The 23,630-nt window shown below is 42.4% G+C and overlaps 2 protein-coding genes across 3 annotated transcripts in view; both read right to left on the reverse strand.

Moving 5' to 3' along the window:
- Positions 1-10,480, reverse strand: part of tafa4b (TAFA chemokine like family member 4b) — a 32,535-nt gene extending 22,055 nt beyond the window's left edge. For both annotated transcript variants that reach the window (XM_088309261.1, XM_088309260.1), the window contains exon 1: positions 10,031-10,480. The gene's annotated coding sequence lies outside the window, so the exon portion shown is untranslated. The remainder of the gene's footprint in view (positions 1-10,030) is intronic.
- Positions 10,481-13,813: 3,333 nt separating this feature from the next.
- Positions 13,814-22,321, reverse strand: eogt (EGF domain-specific O-linked N-acetylglucosamine (GlcNAc) transferase). Its single transcript, XM_088309049.1, has 16 exons — positions 22,243-22,321; positions 20,692-20,925; positions 20,104-20,207; positions 19,882-19,990; positions 19,600-19,694; positions 19,416-19,520; positions 19,075-19,181; positions 18,562-18,665; positions 18,144-18,236; positions 17,625-17,696; positions 17,228-17,314; positions 16,981-17,049; positions 16,441-16,502; positions 16,131-16,250; positions 15,781-15,883; positions 13,814-15,079 (listed from the first exon to the last, which is right to left on the reverse strand). The coding sequence occupies exons 2-16, from the start codon at positions 20,908-20,910 to the stop codon at positions 14,933-14,935; spliced, it is 1,596 nt and encodes a 531-aa protein (XP_088165175.1). The 5' UTR covers positions 20,911-20,925; positions 22,243-22,321; the 3' UTR covers positions 13,814-14,932.
- Between the last annotated feature and the right edge of the window lie 1,309 nt (positions 22,322-23,630).

The raw sequence follows: 23,630 nt of genomic DNA on the forward strand, positions 1-23,630 counted from the left end.
GTATTAATTCCGCCACACACACACTAAACACAAACTGGCAAACAGTGCACAGACAGGTTACGCTCTTGTTAAAATCAACCCTCGACCAACATCACACTTGTCGCCAGGTGCAAGTCTGAATCTGTGTCTTCCTCATTACACACACACGCGGGCGACACTACGAGTCATTGACATGCAATGAGACAATCCCACGTCGGCCACAAACATATCCGCGTGCCCTGCATCCTAACAGCATCATCTGCTGGCACTCTGCGAGGACATTTGCCAACTTTGCAACGCGTGCACTTCGTGCGCACATGAATTATCCAAATTAAACTTGCACTTTGAATCTTGGTGACCTATTCCGTCCCATCAGAAAGGTCTTAATCAAAAATAAAGCAGCATGGCATTTTCTGCGAAATGAAGACGTGACTGACACACTCTGCCGTGCAGCTGAGTAACGTCACAATCATTGATGTCTGTCACGTGTTACCTTAATATTTCACATTTTTACAGAAAATGATGGTTTAGTAATCTGAGTATAGATTAGAAAACAAAACATTAACACGGTTTATTCAATCAGTTTTTCTCAAGTTCGGCGGGCCGGATTAAAACATTTAACGGGCAGCATGTGGCCCCCGGGCCATAGTTTGCCCACACCTGATCTAGAGCCGCACTAATATAGCACGTTTCCGCCAATAAAGCGTCAAGTAATTAGCTAGAACAATCTCTGTGTGGTGAAATGGTTGAGGAAGGAGAAGAAGGGGAGGGAGATTTGCGAGTTTCTCAATACCGGAACATCACTTGGCTGTGCTATCGACGTTCAAGTCCCGAGAATGGCCTTAGCAACGCGATGCCATTACAACTCAACTAAGCGGCCTTCATTTGCCATTCTTGTTGTGCAAGCTGTCATACTGATCAGGGCATGAATTGGTGGGGGGGCAATGGGGCGTTTGGCGGGCAGCACCAAAATCAGACGGCATTGCATTGATATATCAATTGAAGCTAGAAAAAAAAAAAAAAATAATCACAAAAATAAATTGTGTGTCCTTTCAGCATTTGCACTGCCCGAGTGAGTTTGTCACGCCTGCTTGTCTTATTACCGTCTTTTAATATCCTCTCCACTTGGCGGAGGAGAGGACACAGATGTAGGCTGGTGTTTGTTTTATGGGAGGGAAAAAAAACAAAAAAACACCACGGACACTAACTGGCTAATAAACACTGGCTCGCTGATACCACGAGCGCAACCGCAGCTCGGTCCCAGGTTCCCTCTTTACACGTTTGTCGATTAAAGCTCAGGCAGCCGGCATTGGTCGACATAGATCACAACAAGCTCTACTGACAGACAGACTGCGGGCCTGAGCCGTAAATCCTGCACACTCTAATAAAGCAATAAAGGGCCTTTAAATGTCAGTGTCCCTCGACACTGCATGATGGATAGAAAAGGTAGAAAGCAAAGGAGACAGACACTCTGAGAGGACGACACACGCCCACATTTGGTTTACAACTGGATTCAACATTTGAGATAAATGCGCTCTGCAAAATCGATGCCTTTGGTATGTTTGCCGGCTGCTATGTGCTGTTTAGATTCAGAAAAAAAATCTAGGAATTCTGTTGTGTTCAGTCTGCGTTGAATTCTGCAGCAAGTTCGACGACATTTTGTTTTTCTGTGTCTTCACATCGACATTGTGAAAAAGGAAATCGGACGCCATGCGGCAGAACCAAAGTAACCGACGATGGAGCAGATTGTAGCCGGGTGTACATGGAGACTTTTTTTTGTCATTCTGATTGAAATCATTCGGAATGTAGATCTCGCGTCACATGTTTAAAATTTTTTTTTAAAAATGGCTCGGTTAAGCAAGTCCGAATGTGGATTTTGGAATGGGTGGATGGAACGGGCGACAATTTTTATGACTCAAGCCAGAGGGGCGTGGCCGGTGGGCGGGGGACTGACTAGCAAAAAAGGGTCAAGTGCCCAGCTCTGATAATCGGAATACTTGGCTCCATCATTGTTTTAAAGTTGGATAGATGATTTTTTTCGGAGTGATTCAGTGCAACATTCTTTAGTCAGATGTTCTATTTGGAAGTTTCCAAATGTTTTCTTTCTCTTCCAACCAAATTGCGGCTGGATGTACAGAGTTCTTGTGACACAACGTTGCCCCAGTTCGGATTTCAAACGATGGCGTTAGGACACCGCAAGTTGAAAAAAGCTGCACGGAATCAGATATTTATTTTTTTTCCATCCGAATCAAGAATCCCCCCCCCCAAAAAATGAGTATAAAGATCAGATATGAAGCGGACATCTGGTAATGTGAGTGCGGTGTAAGTGCACGGATCAAGTAAAGCCTGTCATTGTGAGCCAGGCGTCACTGAAACGCAATCAATGACATGCACGAGGTTTGCCAGAAAAGTCCGAGCAATGGCGTTTACCGTTTTGAAGTCGAGTCCAACGCATTTCCTTAGAATTCTCCGCCGCGCCTCAATGAACACCTGCGATGATTCCACGGCAGCTTCACCGTCACGACCGTCTTGATGTCTTCCATGTTTTGAAAACGGCGCCTCTTTAAATAGCAATGACAATAACAAAAAAAAACACGGAGCAAGTTCTGGTGATTTGTTCGTTTGTTTTTCTCTGTCAGGAACTGTCAGATGCTCATGGCATTGTGAGTAAAAGTGTTGTTACGGCAAAAGTTTCGAGCTGCATGGCAAACATAACTAAGGAGACAGTAGTGGAGTAATCTTCAATTCAGTCCTCTGATTGATTGCGTTCCCCACACGAGAAGGAAAAAAAAAGTAACGTATACCATCCTCACATATGACGATTTTGTGTGTGCTTGTCACTTGTGATCTGAAAGGACCATCCCGTAATGGACGGGGAAGGCGAGGGGACGCGACAGCCATGCGTTCGCCCGGTTGGCCTTCCCATTGTGTGGCATCTCCGACTGAAAAAGAATCTAAAATTCAGCGTCAGCCTACTTCTTGGTCAAGTTCCAACCTCATCTGGGTTCTTGCGTCCGTATTGAACAGCAATCACTGGCCCGATACGTCAAGTACTGGCCAAAGATTAAGCTGAGCATTCAAATTAGGATGCGTGACGTAGAAATTGCGATTTTTTTTCAATGAGACCCGAGATCAAAATCTTCATTTTTTGTAATCTTTCTACATACACACGAGGAGACAAACCCGCGACATGATGATGATGTCAATCGGCTCCGCTGCTAATGATCATCTTGCACGCAACCGTATTGATTACCGTACGTGTCGTGCCTGTCAAGCGAAAGGCCAAAGGAAAAGACGAACTTGACAGAGAAGGAAGAAAGGAAGTCAGGAGAAGAGGAAGGCAAGGGGGGGGGGGGGGTTGGAGCGAGTGGTCAGTTTGGTGGAATGTCAGAGAAGCGAAGAGAGAGAGAGAGGTCAGAATGATGGAGTGTGGGCGAGAGACAGAGGCACAACGACTGACGCGGGGAGGAAGCCTGATCAATTGTTCATTTTACAAAGTCACTGAGACGTGTCAGTAGTGTGTCAATAAGTGAATTAATTTGTCTGGGGGTCTCCTGAGCATGACACCTTGCTCATGCGGCTCCCTTGAGGCCTCTCTCAATCACACAAACGTAGACATGTTTTTTTTTTTTTTTTTTAGTTCGTTTTAATTATTTGTCAGAGTGGGGGGGGGTTTTCGGGATTTTTTGGAGTGTTTATTAGTTTTATTGGAAAATGTTTTTGATTTGATTTAGTTTTAGTTTTTTCCTTATTTTGTGAATTGAGTGCAAGATTTAAACATAAACATCACTCAGAAAAAGTATTATTTTAAAGGGTAAATCAAGTAAAAATAAAAAATAAATGTTTTGTGCGCCTAGAGAAGACATTCTGATTCTCACAGCATTGAGGAATTTGATTTTAAAAGCAAAAGCCTCACAGTTTTATCCATCTAATGTGGCGGCAATTTTACCACTTGCTGTCGATTCAAATTCACATCACAATGCCTGGCCTGACAAAATGGATATGTTAGAGGGTTATTATGACATTTAAAAAAATAAATCACATTTGAATGTGCCAATTTCCCAAGCCGCTTGCAGCCCTAGTTAGTTTTGTAAACATACAATGTAGTTTCAATTAGTTTTCGTTTAAAAGCATTACTATTTTTATTTTAATTCATGAACAAAATGTCAGTTTTTGCAATTTGTTAGCTTTTGTTAAGAATAATCACCTTCACACACACACACACACACGCACACCCCAACGCATTCTATCGCGCATACACACGAACACGCAGGCAAAAAAAAAAAAAAAAGCAGCTCACTCTGGGGTATTTAATTGTAGTTCCGATTTGTAAGAAAGTGCAAAATCAGCGGTGTTGATGAATGTGGAATAATAGCACACACACACTCACACACACGCACACTTCACCAAACAGCAATCCCCAAGGGATGTTGCTGCACGCTGGTGACTGACATCAGTCAGCCACCTACAGGGACCCTCGATCGCTGGCTGCCTGCTGTTTTCATTACAAAGCCATCACCTCCAGCTCGCGCACACACACACACACACACACATAAGGAGTGCACACAGTCACACACTCTTACACAAACTCACTCTCTCCCCTCAGTCCCGACTACCCATATTCCTCTCTGTTGAAGATTTCTCTCCCACATCCCTCCAAACGCAGCTCCCTCCCCTCCTCAAGGCCCCCGAGGTCTTTCCCTGCCCCTCCGTGTTGTCGTCTCACCTCCGCTCCCCAACTCCCCCGTCCACCTTTCATGCTCTGCATCTCCCACACTTAAACTCTCCTCACCACTCACAAGGCGCCGCGTTGTTAAAGGGTGGCTGTGATGGACGCCCCGGGCTCCGGCGCCACCGCACTTTCCTTGTACCGGCCTCACGGCGGACAAACACACCGCGGTGCATGCTGGGAGCTTTTCATAAGCCCCCATCGTCGCACTGTCACCCACAGTTACGGACACATCTGGCGGCTGCCAGAGGGGAGCGAACTGGGACGCGGCGTCACCCGGGCTGACACACACTTTAATACCTACGCGGGCGAGAGGAGGCAGCAGATGCGAGCAAGGTGATAGATAGAGCGCTGTGGGAAGAGACGCTGCCTGTTCAATTACGATCATTACTATCACTTGGGGAGATTTGTCATGGTCAAAGTCAGTTGGAGATGTGGAGGAATTCACCTTGAGGCAGGTGGGAAGGAGTTTATTCGACTTGTACCGGGAAGATGATGAAGTCTGCAGAGCGGGTCTTTGTAAAATGACGACAGTTTAAATTACACAATGAGCTATGACTAAGTTGCGAAAATGTTGTGAAACATGACGACAAGGAACAATACGGTCTGCCCAACTTCATTGCAGCTCGGATCTTTTGCTGATTTTTTTATGCCCAGTAAGAATTTGGTATTTTTGCTATTTTGGATGTCATTCCACTTTTTGTCACTAGGGGGCGAGCTGTTGCTCAACACTGTGAATCTGGAATATGAAGGGAACAGGAAACGCAAGCTGTTTCAAATTAGTAATATGCATCCCCGAAAGGCTGAATTTGTTGGCCGCAAGTCGTGGACCGGTGTCCAAATTCCAATCCAGCCTTCAAATTTGGCATTTGTTTCCATGGAGGCAGGCCCTACGAGTGAAGGCTGCTTCAGAACTTTCTTCGTAGCCTACACTTAAAACTCGGTGACACCAAAAGGCACCTCACGTTCGGACTCGGCAGGGAATTTGTATTTATTATTCTCACGACACCTCTTGTAACACAATACAATGACGATGATTCGGATTCTAATTCCGTCCAAATTGGCCACAGTTTACGCAAGCCTACATGAGGGAGCCTTCACACGAGCCAGCCTGCGAAGGCTCCTTTGGAGATCGCAAACTGCAAATTTGAACACAGCTTCAGGATTTTTTTTTTTTTTTGGTAGATCTGGCTCCTTCTTGTTAATTGGAAGGAGATTATTGAGCGTCTCAATCCATCTGGTGTTTTCACGCCTTCAGAAAACATATGACGAGTGATTTTGGAGTCTTCAATTAACGTCATAGCCAGGAATGTTTTTGGAAGCTGAAACACATCAAGCGTATTCTATGGAAGCAAAGCGAGATCATGGAAGTCCTCGAAAGGTTAAACATGATCTCGTGAGCTTTGACGGCATCACATGGGGATGTTTACGCGACACGAAATGAATATTAGCTTTAAAAAAAATTTAAAAGCACTAGAAATATGTCATTCAAGTCATGTATTTCGTTCGAATTCTATCTGTGCTTTCTGTGTTTGTGCTGCTTGTGGTGTTTCCATGATTCTTCAATCAGATTAGTCTGTGTGTGTTTCGTTCCGAGGTTTCTATTCCCTCTCTGCCTGGTCTTTGTGCTTTTTCCGACCCCCGTCTCTGCAACTGTGCTTGCACTGTTAAGTGTTAAGTGTAAACTCGCAAAAGCACTTCCCAACCAAAAGGAAAAAAAATATATTGATAACTTTCTTTCAGCCAAAGTACACTTTTACTCTTCCTGTTGACTACTGTGGTCAACATAAACACATTATTTTAAAAAAAAATAAAAAAATAAAACAGTTACTGGCATAGCATGCATATGACACTGTTTTCATTTATTTATTTTTTTCACATCAATGTGAATAAAAATCATTTTGTCATTGTCGCCTGATATGTCTTTTTTTTTTTTCTTTTTTCTTTTTTTAAACGCAATGGGGAAAAAAAGAGGTCATGGTAAATGTTGGCTTTGCCTTCAAAAGTCATCCTGAGCTGAAGAGACAATGGCAAAGTGAACAGTCCCAAAGCCAAAAACCGTCCGGATGACGGAAACAATGGAGACACACACACCCCCACACACAAGGGCTACTTCGAAATGGTCCCGCTTCAACTGCGCCGCTGGATTAAATGTTCTTTTGGAACAACTATTTCTGTTGAAATGCAATGTATTCATTTATTCTTATGAAACACACGCAGCCACGGTTTTTTAAGAGGACTCCTCTTAATAATGAATTTTACTTTAAGTTCAAATGGATTTTTGACGTCTTTAGCCGTCAATGGCAGTAAATGAAATAATCACATACTTGCCTCAGAATCTTAATATTTCATCTTAGCAAAAATAATGAGACAATTATGTCGTGTTTTGTCATAGTAAAAAAGAGCCCTGACCTCAACCCCATTAAAAGGTTTTTGGGATAAACTAGAACCAAGATTTTAATTCTGGTCTCCTCATCCAACACCTGTTCTACTGGATGTAAGCACAAAAATTTTACAGACACTCCAGAAATATCGACGGAGAAGGGAAAGCTGTTCAATAATTTTCTCCATGGCCAATCATCCCAAAACTACTTCAAGTGGTTGGAATCAAAGTAAAAAAGGAACAATATTTTCACTTCCCGGAATATAAAGTCACGTAATGTTGTTTCTGGTAGCAAAGAGGAATAATTAACATTGTGACTGCCTCACAATTCGGAGGTTCAGGGTACAAAAATATTCCTTCCTGTGTGTGAGGATCATCATCGCATCATTTCAGTTAAGTGGAGTATTTCGACTGCCTCTGGATTACATCACCCGCCGCAGAGCACTTGGGGATATGCGGAAAAGAAATTCTCCAATGTGGGCTGACTAATGATTTTTAATCAAAACCATTCAATTCCTGCGCTCGCATTCATCTTGTTCACAACGCCTTGGTGAAATAATCCCGAGCCTGTCACCAAAAGCCGAACGTGTGGTCTTTATTGCCTGCCAAAGCAAGGACTGAACTTTGGCCTTGTTTCCTCCCCACGAGTCATGACCTCTGTCTAATGAAGGTCTTTGCGGTGGAGCTAGAAAACACACACGCAAGGCAGCCATTGATTTTTTTTTTTTTTTTTTTACATCGCTTCTTCCTCTATTACGTCCATGCATCTCCTGCTTGTGCGGGAATACTGCTCCTCATTTCTGCACATTTCACGAGGATAAGCAAAGTTGTCCACTTCTGCTGAATGATGCCTGTCCACATACTGACTCAACACACCCGAGAGTGCTGGAGAGGAATGAGCGCTACGGGATGCTGCTATGAACAAATGGCCGTCCAATCTCCATCGTTCATGAAGGAATGCCTCCGACCAACTCCTTCTCCTCCATCTCCTCTCAGTCAGGAAGTATCCATTCATCACCGTCAGAGCTCATGCCAGCGTGTGTATCTGTCACCCTAATTCATCGAGCATCTCACACACACATGATCATCCTCTCATGTGTCCGGTAACACACGCACACGCTCGGTACATGTCATCGCATGCCTCTTGCAACGCTTATTTTTGGCTCCCCAGCACATTTCGCTCACCTCCCGTGCCCTCCCTGCTGCTGCTTTGCACTGCCTCCTCATGCACAAGCGCAAATGCACACAACACACTCATCGCCGGGCAGTCATCCTGAACAGTTCCCACTCGGGAAAGTAGATCAGGAGGCTGTTAAGACTCGGAGCACCGAAGGGCCCAGAGGATTGCAAGCTGTCCCATTGCTGGGAGATTCGTCACCAGATCGGGGAGCGGAGATACAGATGAGATGACAAAGAAACTCCATATGTTTGCAATTTGGGGTGGGGGGGGGATTATTTGTCAGGGCTGAGGAAGCAAGTGCGGGGAAGCAGAAAAGCAAGGCAGAAGCGCATGATGTACTCCAAAAATAAAACAAAAAGGCAAACAAGGCATGTGCAATCGGAAATATGAAATGAACTCGAGTCCAAACGGATCCAAAGTGACAAACTGTAACGTGACGTGAACAAGGACAATGAAGTGAAAGGAAGCAGGGAACTCAATAGAAAAAAAACTGACGAAGTTAATTGAGGAGCTTCATTTCCACAAAAGTAGTCCTTTACCACCACCTTGTGGTAAAGTTAAAAATCTACTTTCTGATTTTTTTTAAATTTTATTTATTTATTTTTTTTTGCTATTGCGACAGGGCTCCGTCCCTGTCCTTGTTTTCACTGCGTGGCAAAGTAATCAAGTTTATCTATGAATAGTGCTACACAGGAGACAAAAGTGAAGGAGCCATTCACTGATGCTCACGGGCAAGCCCTCCTCCAACAGGTGTGCGCGCGTGCGTGTGCACGTGTGACAAGGTTGGAGGATGTGCAATCTCCACAGGATTAAGAGTGTTGCTCCCGTGTTAATGTGCCTGTCAATGAGAGTTAACTCCCTGGACAGATCCTCTTCTCCAACCCCCCCCCCCCCTCCTCCCCAACCCCTGCGCCCCTCAATGCCACCCCGTAGCTCCACAAACCTTCCTTACTAATCGCACCGCTCACCGCGGTGGAGTGTCGCGTGGTTGAGACAATGGGGGGGAATAATTACTCGCTTTTAATACAGTACAAATTGCAGAGGCTAGCAGCAGGAAAGCAGAGATATAGGCGGAGAATGGAGCGGAGGAAATGATGTCGGGGGAGGGCGGTGAGGGGGGGGGGGCTCACAATTAAAACACGATTACTGCGCACATTAACAGACATTGAGAAAGAGAGAAAGCACAATCTGAATGCGTGCGTTTTCCTCCAATAGAATGTGACCGTTGCATTTCTGCAACACGCCTTCGTCCCAATCGACTCTCATTCGGTTCACACAAGCCCCGGTTCGGCGTTACTCGTCCGTCTTTCGTTTAATCTCCATCTCTCCACCTCGATAGTCCATCTCGGTCCGCACGAAGAGGCAGCGGAGTGAGAGCTTGCTTTGCCGATCGTCAGGGTCGATGCTGGCACTCAATGAGTGCTCTGCAGCGTGGAACTCGGTGTCGATCGTTGATTTAAAATGGGTGGCGTGGACACGTCGCATTCATCTCGTCCCGGTTTTATCCACACACCCGCGACACGCGCTCGACTCAATCGATTTCGCCGGTGCGCCTTTACGCACGGGAATTACGTGGACATTTTTTTTTTAAATCAATTATTATTAATTTGTTAAAATTCACTATTGTACACAAACGCATCCTTCAGCTGAGAATGAGTAAGTAATGAATGTGAGTGAATCATTCAGCATCATTATTCCATCATCTTGAAACCGTTTGGGTTGAACATTTTAATTCATAAAAAATAAATATATAACTTACCCAAATTTATAAACTGGACATCACGAGTGCTGTAAAGTTGCTTGAAACTCCAATGTGTTTTCCTCACAATCCTCTCTTTGGTGTCTTCGCTCCGATTCCCGGAGAACCCAAATGCCCCGAATCGGAAGGAAAGAAAGCTCGGAGAGCGTTCGCAGAGCACCAGGCAGCTGGAGCCGGTTCGGACAACCGCGAGTTCTTGGAACAGCAACGTGCTCCAAATGTGCTCAACTCGCAAAGTCCCATCTCAACATCACATTGAGGAGGAAGTCACCCCAAAAATAATTTTGTACCAAACCTAAAGACACCTCACTGGCGTGTGTTTTGTTTTCACACAAACTCTCCGCAGAAGTTTGGGTGGCTTCGTGACAGCCTGGCGGAGACGCCGAGAAGAGTGATGGCGGTACAGTGGAGGCAGTGGCGATAGTTGCGCTCCCTTCGCTCCACCCGGGCATGCAGGGATCGATTGGTCATGAGAAGTGAGATGCGTTCTCGGTCCTTCCCATTCAGAGCACGTGCAACAGTGCCCGCCCAGTTCACCAGCAAGTACACCCCCTCTACCCCCACTCCAGCACACCCCCCCTTTTTTTTTTTTATTTTACCCGCTGATGTCATGGAGTTTGCAAGAAGCTCCAAGTAGTGGGTTAGAGGGGGGACAATTGCGTGTTAGAAACGTCAAGAAAGGAATTGAATGCTTGATGCCTTTTTTGCCAAAAGAGTTGAGTATCGTTTGGTTATGTCATGTGTCATGTGACTGTAAATAAAATTTAAAAAAAAACAAATATAGAACGGCTTGCAATCAAAAATATCTTGTTTTTGAAGTGCATCTGCAATTAATAATAAATCAATGAGACGCCACTGCCACCTACAGTAGCGGAGGTATAATTACACTCTATTTTTGTACGAAAAAGAAGAGAGTTCACGCATCTCCCAGCTCATCTTCTACTCAGATTGCTCTTCCTGGGACATAAGTGTAACATTATAGTTAAAAAAGTGAGTCAACAACTTACCAAAGCATTTATTTGTCATAAACATTGAGTGTTTTATTAATATTGATTAATTTAGCATGCAGGTCCAACTGACCAGTTTTGAAGGAGGGGAGGGGGATTCAGAATAGTAAGAAAAAAGTTTTGGGTTTTAAAGCCACATCAAATTGAAATTATCGTCGCTGCTGAGAAACAAACTGACTGTTTTATTATTACACTTGAATTACAATTAAACCACTTGTTGTGTTGCAGGGTCAAACGAACCCATTTGAAAGTTACCGTAAAGATATTTAAATGGTTATGAGTATGTTTTCTAAATGGCACGTCACACATAGTGATGAGTAACATAATTTATGAGATGTAAAAAATTTTTTTTTTAAAATACGCGAGATGTTTGTTCAAAAACGCCTCCACGTATAGAAGATGTTGGCCGTGGCGTTGGTCATTATGACGACAGGGACCCTTGCTGTCTTCATCTAACCTCATATCATTATCACATCATTTCCCACCTCACTTCCTTCCAAAATTGGATCACGTTTCATGCACATGCCGCGTGGATATCGATACTCGACTGTGAAGGGTGTAAATATAAACCATCCTTCCACACCCCTTGAACAGGATTTAATGATGGCCGCCTCTCACTTTCAGTACCGGGAGACTGGCTGAACAATTATCCCATCCCCGGGAATATTCTCGTGTGTTGATGCCGATTGATTGCAGGGTGTTGGATATGCGGGCCCCCTTAAGACTGAGTGGAGGTCGATGCGAGCTAACGACCGAAGGTGATGAGTGTCCAATCTCATACGTTTGTATTGGCAGAACTGCTCGGTCCTGGGTCAGTGTATTTTGGTGGCGCATACATACATGAGCTTTGAGTATTTAGGTGACAAATTTGAAATTTGAAAAGCGCTGAGATCATGCAGAGGACGTGTGCATGTTTAAAATGACCTCATAGATTACACTTAAAAAAATATGTTGGATAAACTCAAATATGGAATAAACTCATTTCTTTGTTAAAAACAGCGACATCGCTCAACTTTTTTATAGAACTGAGTTGCCATTGAATTTCGAGTTAAAACAAGCCTTTTTTGTTAACAGTGACTCAGAAGCAGTTTTATTTGCAAGATTTTACCCGACACCAATAAATTGGGTTTCAGTACCACGGATAGCGCCAGATTGTCCCGTCACCGTGCTTCTCTCCTCTGCGTCGGCTTGTCAAGGAAACAAGTCACATCCAGAGAGAAGACCCACGAATTTCAACCGTGTAAAACACGAACAAAAGAAAAGGAACCGAATGCCACATAGCTTTGAGCCACTACATATTTTTTTTTTCAACACAATGTCGTAATGACGATCAAAAAGGAAATGGGCAAATAATGGAAGGCATGAGTCCATATCGCTTATCTGTTTTTTTCCCAAGAAGGGCCAGATTGTGGGAATCACATTAAACGTCCACCACTTTACTTAACAACAAAACATGATGGTGCAAAATTCAATTTGCATCCCTTTTTAGATCCATTAAATGGCCAGCTGTTAGACCATCCATTTGCTATCCGGTTCATGCGAGGTATTCATTAAATCGGGGTACAAGGTTGGTCAGGAAAGAGGAGATGCTGAGGGCCCCCCGCTGTGTCGTGAATCAGGGATATAGCCTCATTTCTACACTCCCATAATCGAACACTTTTCACCCAGGGGGAGAATTGCGGGTTAACTGTTGTCGACTGGAGGAACACACGCCCACCTCAATCGATATTCCTTCCTTAATCACCCTCAAATGTATATACAGTACATCTTTAAACTTGTTTTTCGCTTCATCTAGGAAGTCAGGAAAGGCGATCAATGGCGGCTCATCGGATTGTAATTCATTCCAATTCATTGAGTTTTCAAGGCGTTTAAAAGAAGATCATTAAGCTGTCTGAACAGACTGTGATGGCGCAATCAACAACAAATGTCCGTGAAAGTTCTGATTTGTCATCACTTCCATGACTTCGGTCCAATCAGATTCTAAAACAATTGGACTGGCAACACCACAAGTCATCTCCAGAGGAAAGGTTGGATTTGGCATTATGCGGTATATAAGATTTAAAAAAAAGAAAAAAAGAAAACGCCAGTTGTTGGATTTTAAGCAGTCACAAAGGTTAATGAGTGCAGACACGCCGGTTCCTCTGCTTTTAATTCCCACCCTGAATAGTGATTCCTCATTCCTCACGCGGTCACTGGCAGTAACCCGAGCTGGGCCATAAATAGTGTCCATCCATGGAGAGGATGTCAATCCAGTCAAAGTTCAGACACAACATCCTCCCAGAGCAGGCTGCTCCCTGGCTCCTTCCGCCAAACTTTTAGTAAATTGGAGATGACAAAATGTGACCAACATTATTGCACTGTGACCCGTTGGAAATGTGAGTGAACTCATTCTTTTGACCATGCACTCCACTGGCTGGTGTTGATCGTCGCGCTGGGTTAGAATTCGGGCTCATCTGTGGGGTTGTACTGCCCCCATGTGGCTGGTATGCATCACTGATAATAATAGTTTTTTTTTTTGAGGTCATGCAGATTTATTATGGTGACAGTAAAAAACTGAACTAGTGCCCTTTTGCAAAAAGTCCCTTTCTCCCTTAAAACGACACTCACTAAAATAATGAAGCCGGAATAGGGATGCCTGGCATCAGCAAAAACTGCCAGGAAAGAAAGTTCAGCTTGTTGCCCCTCCAAGGTCAGACTTCAAAGAGATGATTGATTTAATGAGGATGGAGTAAATCTTTGATGCTTCAGACGGTCAACACAGACAAGAGAACATTAGTATGCTTTCAATATATTTCTTTTTATGAAAATGTTGTATTTTTCACTATAAAACTTCAGTCCAACAAACAGTTTCTTTGATAAAATACAATGTCAAGGTCATACAAAACATCAATATCGTCGGGGTTTATTGATGGCAGTAGGCATATGCGATAAGTTTGGACTAATTGCACCTAGTTAGTTTGGAACGCTGAAAGGGACCAAGTATAGAAAGACCTTCGGTCTGGAGTATCTATGGCATATGAAATATAAAAGACATAAAGACAAAATAAATACACACACACAAATCAATTCAAACTCTGTCTGATACAGCTAAACACTTGACTACATTGAAATTGGAGGTTCAACATTTCCATCCAGCTATTTTCCATACGCACATAAAAAGACTTTCGATGTGTTTTTTTTTTTTTATTATTGGTTGCAAAACTCACCTACTCGCTGTTTTTGTGCTTAGGCCATACCGATATTATCGCTTTGGCACCACCTGGTGGCAACTGGGTGCCATGGATTAATAAAGTGAGGTGCGAGCTTCTTTTAGACCAAAGTAGTTTTTTTGCTGCCACCTTGTGGCATCTATGGGTAATTACAAACCCTATTGGGAGGGAAGTCAATTACTTCCTCATTTTTGTCATTCGTGGCATGGCTTTGTCCGTCCGTCCCTATCCCCCCTGCAAATCATGTGTACGAACCCTCCTCTATGACGCTCGCATGTTGTGAACGTCTCCGTATTATCAGGCGTTAAACATCAACAGCTCCGAGCAGTCTCCGATCAAGGGGAAACAAATCAAAAGTAACAACAGGCCACATGTTACGGTTCCGCCGGAACAGCTGCTCATTAGCCAACTTTATCGGTGTGGAATGAAGCAGTGGTGGCAGAGGAAATGAAGTATAGTTTGCCTGATGAGTCAACTGCTCACATGCTCTCCTCGTGTACGGATTTCACTAGAAACGACTTATTAAAGCAAATAACCGATTTTTTGCCCACAGAGGTCCATAGATATTGACGTCTTGTTTTCCTCCAAAAATCATCATACAAATGTCCTTGTGTCTCCTGATGTCAGCTACTTGCGTGTTGTATTTATTTATTTATTTATTTATTTTTTTTACCCACCCAAGGACTCTACAGTTCATCACGCATGATACAACGCTGCCATTTGGGATGCTGTGTGACGTAATGTGCAGCCTGCAGCACCAGGCGCATGAATTCCTCCACGTCAAAGGAGTAGTTGGTAAACTTGGGATGGTCTCCAAGAGTCGGGTGGTGACCCTATGGAAGACATTCAACGGGAAACCAAGTCAGAATTGTTTGTTGCTCTAGTGCAAGTGTGGGCAAACTACGGCCCGGGGGCCACACGCGGCCCGTTAAACGTTTTAATCCGGCCGGCCGAACTTGAAAAAAATTAAATGAATAAATCTTGTTCATGTTTTATTTTCTAAATACTGTGGTTTTTAAAACACATCAAAATTGTTGTAATGCTTTTGTTCACTTTCATTTAAAATTAAATGTATTATTTTTCTCCGATGAGGTGAGGTTATAAGAACACTCCATCCATCTGCTCCTTGTCTGGCCCCTCTGTCAAATTTTAGAACCCATTGTGGCCCACCAATCAAAGTCTGCTCTAGTCTAGGTTTAATAAGTTCAAATGTTCTGTCAAGTGTGACAACTTTATGTGAAATATTGTTGCATTGCGGATTTGTGCCAAACCAGATGTTGAAAGCGATACATTGTAAAGTCTTGAAAGCGTTATAACCTCTGCCCTCTCGACTGAACCTCCTGCCACCCCATATAAAGCAGTCTAGAACCGCCCCTGTGCCGCTTATAAGGCAGACCAGCTTATGTTGATGAATTTTAAAAAAAAGGTTTTTGTGGGTGTGGCTTACACGCTGCCGTGCGCATTAGACTAATATTTATGGTAAATGCACAAGGAGGTGTTTGGAGAAGTTATTGATCGCGGAGATTCCCCTTACCTTGTCCTGGGGGAACACTTTGTCCTTTTTCTGCCAAGTCATGTAGCGAATGCCCCGCAGCCGTGCCAAATCTCGATAGCAACCTTCATCCTGGCAGTTATAGCTGAGAGGGATAGAAGAGCAAATTTTAGGTGCTGTCCTCCATCGGCCTCTTTTTCACGTTTTCTTGCGGGAAACGGCTTTTGCACCCAAGAAATCATACTCCGTCATGTGAGAAATGCCTGTTGAATTGGTCGTTACGTCACAGCCAGAGGCAGGCAGAGCTTAATGCCAAGCGCGTCGCTCAGCCTGCTCTCTACTTTTGTCTTTTTATTTTTGTCCCACTCACAGATCAACAGGGAGTCACTTACAGCTCGAAGATCACAGCCCAGTCGGGTAGGAAGAGTAGATGCGTAAGTCCCGCCCCGTGCATTCCGATGAAGATGTCCGAGTTGTGGGTGATCCTCAATTGCTCGAGGAACGGGACATCCCTAAAAGAGTCACAGAAAGCAACCTTACGGACAAAATGTCACGTCGCCTAGCCCTGAAAACTTGAATGTTGACGTCTTGTGTATACAGTCGTAACGGCGTCAAATCATTACGGCTGGTGACTTCGGACAAATGTTCGAATTTACACGTTTGACAATAGAAAATGAACCAGAGGCCCAAAAACTCACTCACTTGTATTTGTAGTCAAGCACACTGACCTCCAGCTGCAACACGGTTTTAAGAGCATTTACGAGCTGCAATCAAAATACAAGAATAAGTTAGACTGAAAAGAAATTTTTGGACAGTCAAGATCAGATACCGTTTGCATTTGTGTTTTATACACAAACAATAGACGGACAAAAGTGGTCTCTAGGAGAAGGCGTCTTTCAGCATAGCAATGGAAGGAAATTCCATGTTTTTGTAGGATTGAACCGAGTATAGCGAAAAGAGCAAGGGCTCCAGAACAGAACCTTGTGGAACGCCATATGACAAAAGGGCAAAACGGGACTCAGCGCAAATTAGGCGAACACAAAAGGTCTTGCCAGTCAAATAGGAGCGCTACCACACAAACTAAATCTCACCCTTCTAAAGCTGAGATCATTGTGAAAAATGCCGATGTGGTGAAAAAGACACTTTAGAAAACCGGATTATAAGGCGCAGTCTCAATGAACAAGTTTATTTTCCCGTATATAAATAGACGAAGTAAGAGAAGGAAGAAGGAGCTGGCCTCACCTCATTTTGGTTAATTATTCTTCTGTAGTCTGTGCTGCGTGCCAGCAAGGTAACGCGAACACGTCCCGCCTAAAAACATTGCGTTCGGTTCCAAGGGGGAAAAAAAAAAAAAAATGTGAATCTGAAAAAAGTGCTCAGTAAAAATATGGGAAATATTTATATTAAACATGTAAACTTGAAATGAGTTATTTTGCTATCATTCCCAGGAAAAAAATATTTGATTTAATTTGGTGTTTCGGCCTTTTACCGTGGGACCTTTCTGCAGTACGTTCAGACGATGGAGGACATGTTGGGCGAATGCCCGAAACAATCCATCACTGGAGCAATCAGAGATCTGCCGTCAAATGAAGCAGGGGAATGACATTGATTGGTATTCAGATGAAAACCCCTAAAATTGTTAGCATGAGCATAATTGCTAGAGTTATTTTTTCATAAAATGAGAAAAATACAAATCACGTAGATTGAAAAAAATAACTTTTTAGCAACACACTCGGGTTTGAATGAAAATTTGTTCAGTACAAGTGAGTCCATAACCGAACATAAGAATGTCATCAGTATATATCAATTTTGGCATGCAGTTGAGTGTCTTACGGTCATAATTTGCACGAATACACGCGAGTAAATTAATTGATTGAGCAACTTACTAGTGGTGTGTTGTAAAAGAGACCATATCTCATTCTCGGGAGAAGGGAGAAGAAGGCATCTTTGAAACATACCTATGAAAACATATGTTAAAAAATAATAAATACTGTGTGGGGTGAGCATCTCTCCACAAAAGTCGATTTAATTTTTTTGAGGGGGGGGGGCAAATAATAGTCAAGACATTTTGGCATTCAAAGTTTGAAAAATATTAATTTTATTTATTTTTTTCTCAGAAACAGTCATTACTGTTTGAATAAAAACAACTTCCAATAATTCATATACTCATATAAATAAAATTCATTGATTTTCAAAACAAAATAAAGTGGGCATATTTTCTTTCATATTATTGATCCAATTATATGAAAATGGTATTAAAAAAAACTAATCAAATAATGTTTTTTTTTTTAGTCATGACATATGATCCCATATGCCTCGGGATCATTGTGAGGATTTGACTAGCTAACCAGACCAAAAAACACAATACATACAAAAACATTGATCTTTATAAAAGTTGCACTTACTCTTTTAGAATCATAGGTCTTGAGGTGAATGACATCCGATTGTGAGAAGGCCTTCCACGTTTCACGAAACAAATCTCCATATTCATGAAAACTCTATCAAATGACAGAACGAAAAGAACAAATTAAAACGGAGCAATAAAGGGAAATGTCTTTTATTAGTTTGTCTGTAGCTTTAGGAACAATATCTCTCATAAGCGGAAATCCAGCCTGGAGTTAATGTTCCATTTAATATGTTTTGCTGTTCGCTTTTTCTGCCCCAGATCGCGTTTGTATGTTCTTGTGCGCACAGTTCATCGATCGATTCATCAATTGATAAAATCCCCTCGCAACTGTTTCGAAATTGCCTCATACTTTACGCTTCCCTCTGTAATGACATTTCTGAAAAATGAAGTCTTGTCCAAATAAACGAGGTACCCACCGTGTCCCACATGACGATGTTGATGTCGGAGCTGAAGGAGTTGTTAATGTGCTGGGATATGTAGAGGTTGACAAAGTCACAGAAATGATGGTACATGTTCACCCCTGGAGAAAATAGACAATTATTATTTTTTGTCACACGAACTACAAACTGCCGATCCTCCATCAAGCATCTCCAGTTGGTCCAAAATACTGCTGCTTGCCTCTTGACTGGTACTCGTCAGATAGACCACATAATTCCTACTCTGGGGTCCCTTCACAGGCTCCCTGTACATTTTTTAGTTCTTTTTAAGATTCTCGCCCCACCTTACTTCTCTGAGACGCTATTAGAGGTAAAGAGGACGAAGCGAAGGCTCAGTGGAAATCGAGCTGTTTTCGTTGACGGTTGGCTTTTGACCAAGCATGATACTTAGTTTTAGTTTGACCATTTTTGTGCTTTTTACTGTCTTCATAATAATAAAAAAAAATGTTTGACTTCATAGTGTAGGAGTAGGAGTTGGTCTTGACGCCTTACCAGCATCCAGTTTCATGAAAACTGTGGGTTTTTCGATGATGATGTCGCAGGATTCAGAGTGAAAGGGTGGAAAATCCAACTCTGTGTATGTTTGAAGCTCTGCATACCTACAAAAAGGATCGATGCAATGAAATAAAGCGGCAAACTTGTGGTCTTACTATTTCTATTACAACAAAGACTGAGAAAGAATGAAACTATCGCTAAAGCTGTGCCAAAACCAAAACTCTAATGACAGCTAAAGTCAAAGTCCAGGATAGGAAAGATTGATTAGCAATTAATTCAGAAGGAAAAGCTATTTTTCATTCTAATTTTCTCCGAGTGGGTCGCCGCGACGCTCTCACCAAGACTGCAATGGGCTCTTATGCTGTCCCGCCGCAGCAAGTGCTTGCTTGTTGAGTCTGCAATGACCACCAATCTCACCTTTCCGAATGAAGTCCTCCTGGTACCTGCAACGTAAATATCAGCGAGTCGGGAGAGATTTTTTTTTTTTTAATCCGAGGTCACATGATTTTAAGAACTCATCACCTTTCATGACTTCTGCGTGGTTTCCGCAAGTCCAGGTAAAGGCTTGTTGCTTTACAGAATCTTGCATGGCTTGTGCATTTCAAAGAAGAGTCCCCCTGGGAACACCAATGTTGCAAATGTTTAAAATTTAACGCGAATATAACATTTTCTTGTGATTAAACACCTCATTACGTAATCCCGTCCAGGTCCTTTCTGTGGGCACTTGTTTAAAAATAGGCCTGCATCAACCTGATGTTTCTTTTCCTGTTCCCCGTGGGAACGAAGGAAACGCTCGAGACTTACAGGCTTGCTGGCCTTGCAAAGCGTTTTGAGCTCAGAGCGGCGCTCCTTCACGTAGCCAAAATCGGCCTGCTTCCAGAAAAGATCCTGGGCCGCCTCCATTGAATCTGCCCTAACAGTGCATACATTGTAAATATATATGTATACGATTCGGCGATGTCACAGCAATATGGCTGCGTTCAAGAAAATGAAATGAAAGAATTTGTTTTATGAAATGAGGATTACCATCCAGAGTCAGGATTGTCGCAATTGGGGTAGCTGAAGCGGTTCGCTGGATTGCAGTTCTTCTCGTAACCCCAACAGGACGACAAATTCAACAGGGCAACCTGCTGTATATAAAAAAAAAAATTCATTTTTGAGAAAAGACAACATGGATAAACTACAGTAAGTCCCAACTCAATTGGCTCAAATTTGTGACGTGACGCAACTTAAAAGGGGCATATGGAGAAATTACGGAGGATTGTTGCGTTTGGTGTCGGGCCCACCAGGTTAAAATATGCAGAAGCAAACAGCCGTTCGCCTTTTATCGCCTGTCAATCGATAAACCGCATAAATGTCAAATCAAAACCATGTCAGACTCATTTTAACCTAATTAAACAGATTTTTCTTAATTCAATTGACTTCTGTCTTGTTTTATATAGTGAAGGAAAATTATTAGCAGTAGTCACAGATCAAACATCGGATGGTTGTTGTTCTCCCAAACCTTTTTTTTTGAATGATTTCCAAATAAGCATTACATGAAAAATAAAGCTAACATGTCAAAAAATTAACATTTGTTAAAACACAGTTCTTCTGATAAAACGCTGATCTTACTTGAAAAGGACAGCGGGGGCCAAGCCGGCACTGCTTGGCGACCTTCTTGTTGTTGTACAGGAAGTACGGGATGTGCTCCGGCGGCAGGGGAATGCTGCGGTAGTTGAACATCGATGCTGGTGGCTTGTGGTGGCTGCGCTCACTGGTGACCACAGCAGCAGAAATGAGGAGCTCCAACACCACCAAGAGCAGCATAGCAAGAATCACAGCGGCACGCATGTGGGCTGCTGGAACCTGAGGTCAAAAAAGGAGAAACAAACCGATGACTGTAAAGTTCGGTTGGGAGCGTGACCCTCACGCCACAATGAAACAATATGCGGGCATGTCAAGTGTGTGGGAACTACATTCCAAGCAGATCTGAGTGCCACATAAGGAAACAGCCCGTAACAGGATGTAATGGTAAGCTTTTTCCGACTTTTGTTTGGCCAATCATAACTAGGAGAAACACAGTTAAGCCGTTTGCTCTCCATAGACGCTCACTATTAAGAAAAAGCTTAATGTTGCTTACATTCAGAAAACTGCGAGCAATCATCACTCAAATTAATTTGTACTTTAGCTCACTTCTACCCTTGATATAATTAGAACAATCACTTTTGTAGACGATAAGCGTTTTCCTCTTTCAGCAACATAATATTGGGTCGATTGTTTTAATATTTTCAGAAATTTAAATGAGCATGAGAAGATCTGTGCACATTTATTGGGCCGGGTCATGATTTGTCGTAGTTTTTGGACATTTTGGGCAGCTTTTTTTTTTGTTTTTGTTTTTTTAATGTATTACGAGCATGCACAAACGTGTATGTGAAAGCTTACCGTCCCTAAAATCCAAAATATCGGCGCAATCATTTTAATATTTTCAGAGGTTGAAGTGGTCATGAGTAGAGATGTGCACATGAATTTTGGTGATGACGGATCTCGATTTTCATTAAACGTTAAGGAGACTGTCCCCTCCACCAACCAGCCACCTTAGCAATAATAAAGAATTTATAAACACAGCAGGTCAGTATTAAAAACTTTTGATACCGTCCATACAGTTTATAGTGCAATGTAGAACAACGGCTAACAAACGACGGCTGGATACATCGCTTAACATGTGCAGAGATTTTCCTCTAGATGAATTAATAGGGCACTTAACATGATTACAAATGTCCCATAACATCGTCTATTTTTGTCGCATTTTCAAACTTAGTAGTCGCCGATATTGATTCTGTACCCGATGCTGTCAAACTTTGAGCTAACATTCGCTAATAATTATGGGATCGGAATGCGTTGGTAATAAGGCATTCATTAGCTGGTGTGCTCTCGTCTGGATGTAATATATGGTTACAAACGTTTGTGCGTATTGCTAACTGCTTTGCATTCTTGAACGCGGATACAAACTGGAGAGTTAAAAGCTATCAGGACGCTAATTCAATTGAACGCTAAATCGATGCACCGTGGTGAGGAAAAAGCTGCGCGTGCATTAATGTTTGCTGTACGAATAAACGACACATGCACGTATCTAATGATCACATAATAAAGTGTTGCGATAAACTGAAGGGAGGTCAAGTTTACCTGAATGCGCAACTTAATTTTTGCCCAAGTGAAGCGTTGCTTTCGCCGGTGGTGGCCATAACACCGGAAATTTGCGTGTAGTGAATCACGATTACCGCTAGGGGGAGCAGGTTTTCATAACCTAATAATCAGTTTGAAGTGACTATTTCACCATCATTCAGGCCAAATTGTTCAACGCATGTGGAACAATTCCCAAATTAAAGATATGTTACAATTACTTCCTGTTTCCACTTTTCTTGACTGTTCTCAAGTGATTCGAACACACAGTAGCCGACTCTACATTAAGTGTAGCACTTATGTGCTAGGGATTTAACTTATTTTTTCCCAAAATACGGAGGAGTTACGAATATTTTTTATTTTTTTACTAATTATAACTATATCTTTGCTACACGCAGAATTAAATGCTATTCCACGGGATGGCACGAGGCAAACCACCTTTTGCTATTCATACAATTTCCTGCAATATATCAGATCAATTCACTTTGTGTATAAATTGAGATTAGACAATCCTTATTGCATTTTTTGTAAATTCATGCAAAATGTGTTTCTTAAAGGGGAAGTCAATCCCAATTTTTTTTAAACAAGAATATGTTCTATGCAGCCCCACTAGTTGAAACACGGAATTCTGATTAATAGTGTTTGTGCAATAGCGCTGGGTTCGAACAGGAACATACTTACTCCCTAATTTGGAGGTGAGCGTAGCCTACTCTTTAATCATCTGTTACAAACACAAAACAATGGTGGGCTACGCCACGGTAATGGCCCAAATTCTTGATTAATAGTTTTGTTATGAAAAGACCTAACCATATAATTTTTGATATATTTTCCATTGGTGTCAAGATCAAGAATGTTTTTTTCCCCACCACGCAAATGTTTATTCATATACACATGTATACAATTTAAATTCCACACCTTTATATCTCAAGAACAGAGCACACGCTGGTATGGCTACGCTGTATAACAATATTAATATAATTACTTTACTATGTACTGTACATCTTTTAATATTTAAAGCAAGAACACGTGGAAGAATTTGTGCAGTGTAAAAACCTTCACCATCTCAATACAATTGCAAAGATGAATTCAAGAGAAGCAAAATTCGGATTACAAAATTAAATGAGGGGGGCGCAGTATACTTTACTGTAACATGTGTTGCGCCAACATGAGCTTTTAGAGCAGCGGGAAATGTTGAGAAAATTGGACAGGTCTTGGGAACATCCTTGTTCACAAAAGAATTTCCCTGATGTGGTGTCAGGAATAGTTTTCGGAGATAATTATCTTTCAGTTGGTCAACTGGCATAAGATCTTGATGTCAGCACAAACTGTAGCTGATTATTATTTTTTTTTTTTAACTTATTGCACCTTTGTGTGACCTTTCTGCTATGCCT

This window comes from Idiotropiscis lumnitzeri, chromosome 11 (genome assembly GCF_059441095.1).
Source record: "Idiotropiscis lumnitzeri isolate Australia: NSW breed Sydney's pygmy pipehorse chromosome 11, RoL_Ilum_1.0, whole genome shotgun sequence".
NCBI lineage: Eukaryota > Metazoa > Chordata > Actinopteri > Syngnathiformes > Syngnathidae > Idiotropiscis > Idiotropiscis lumnitzeri.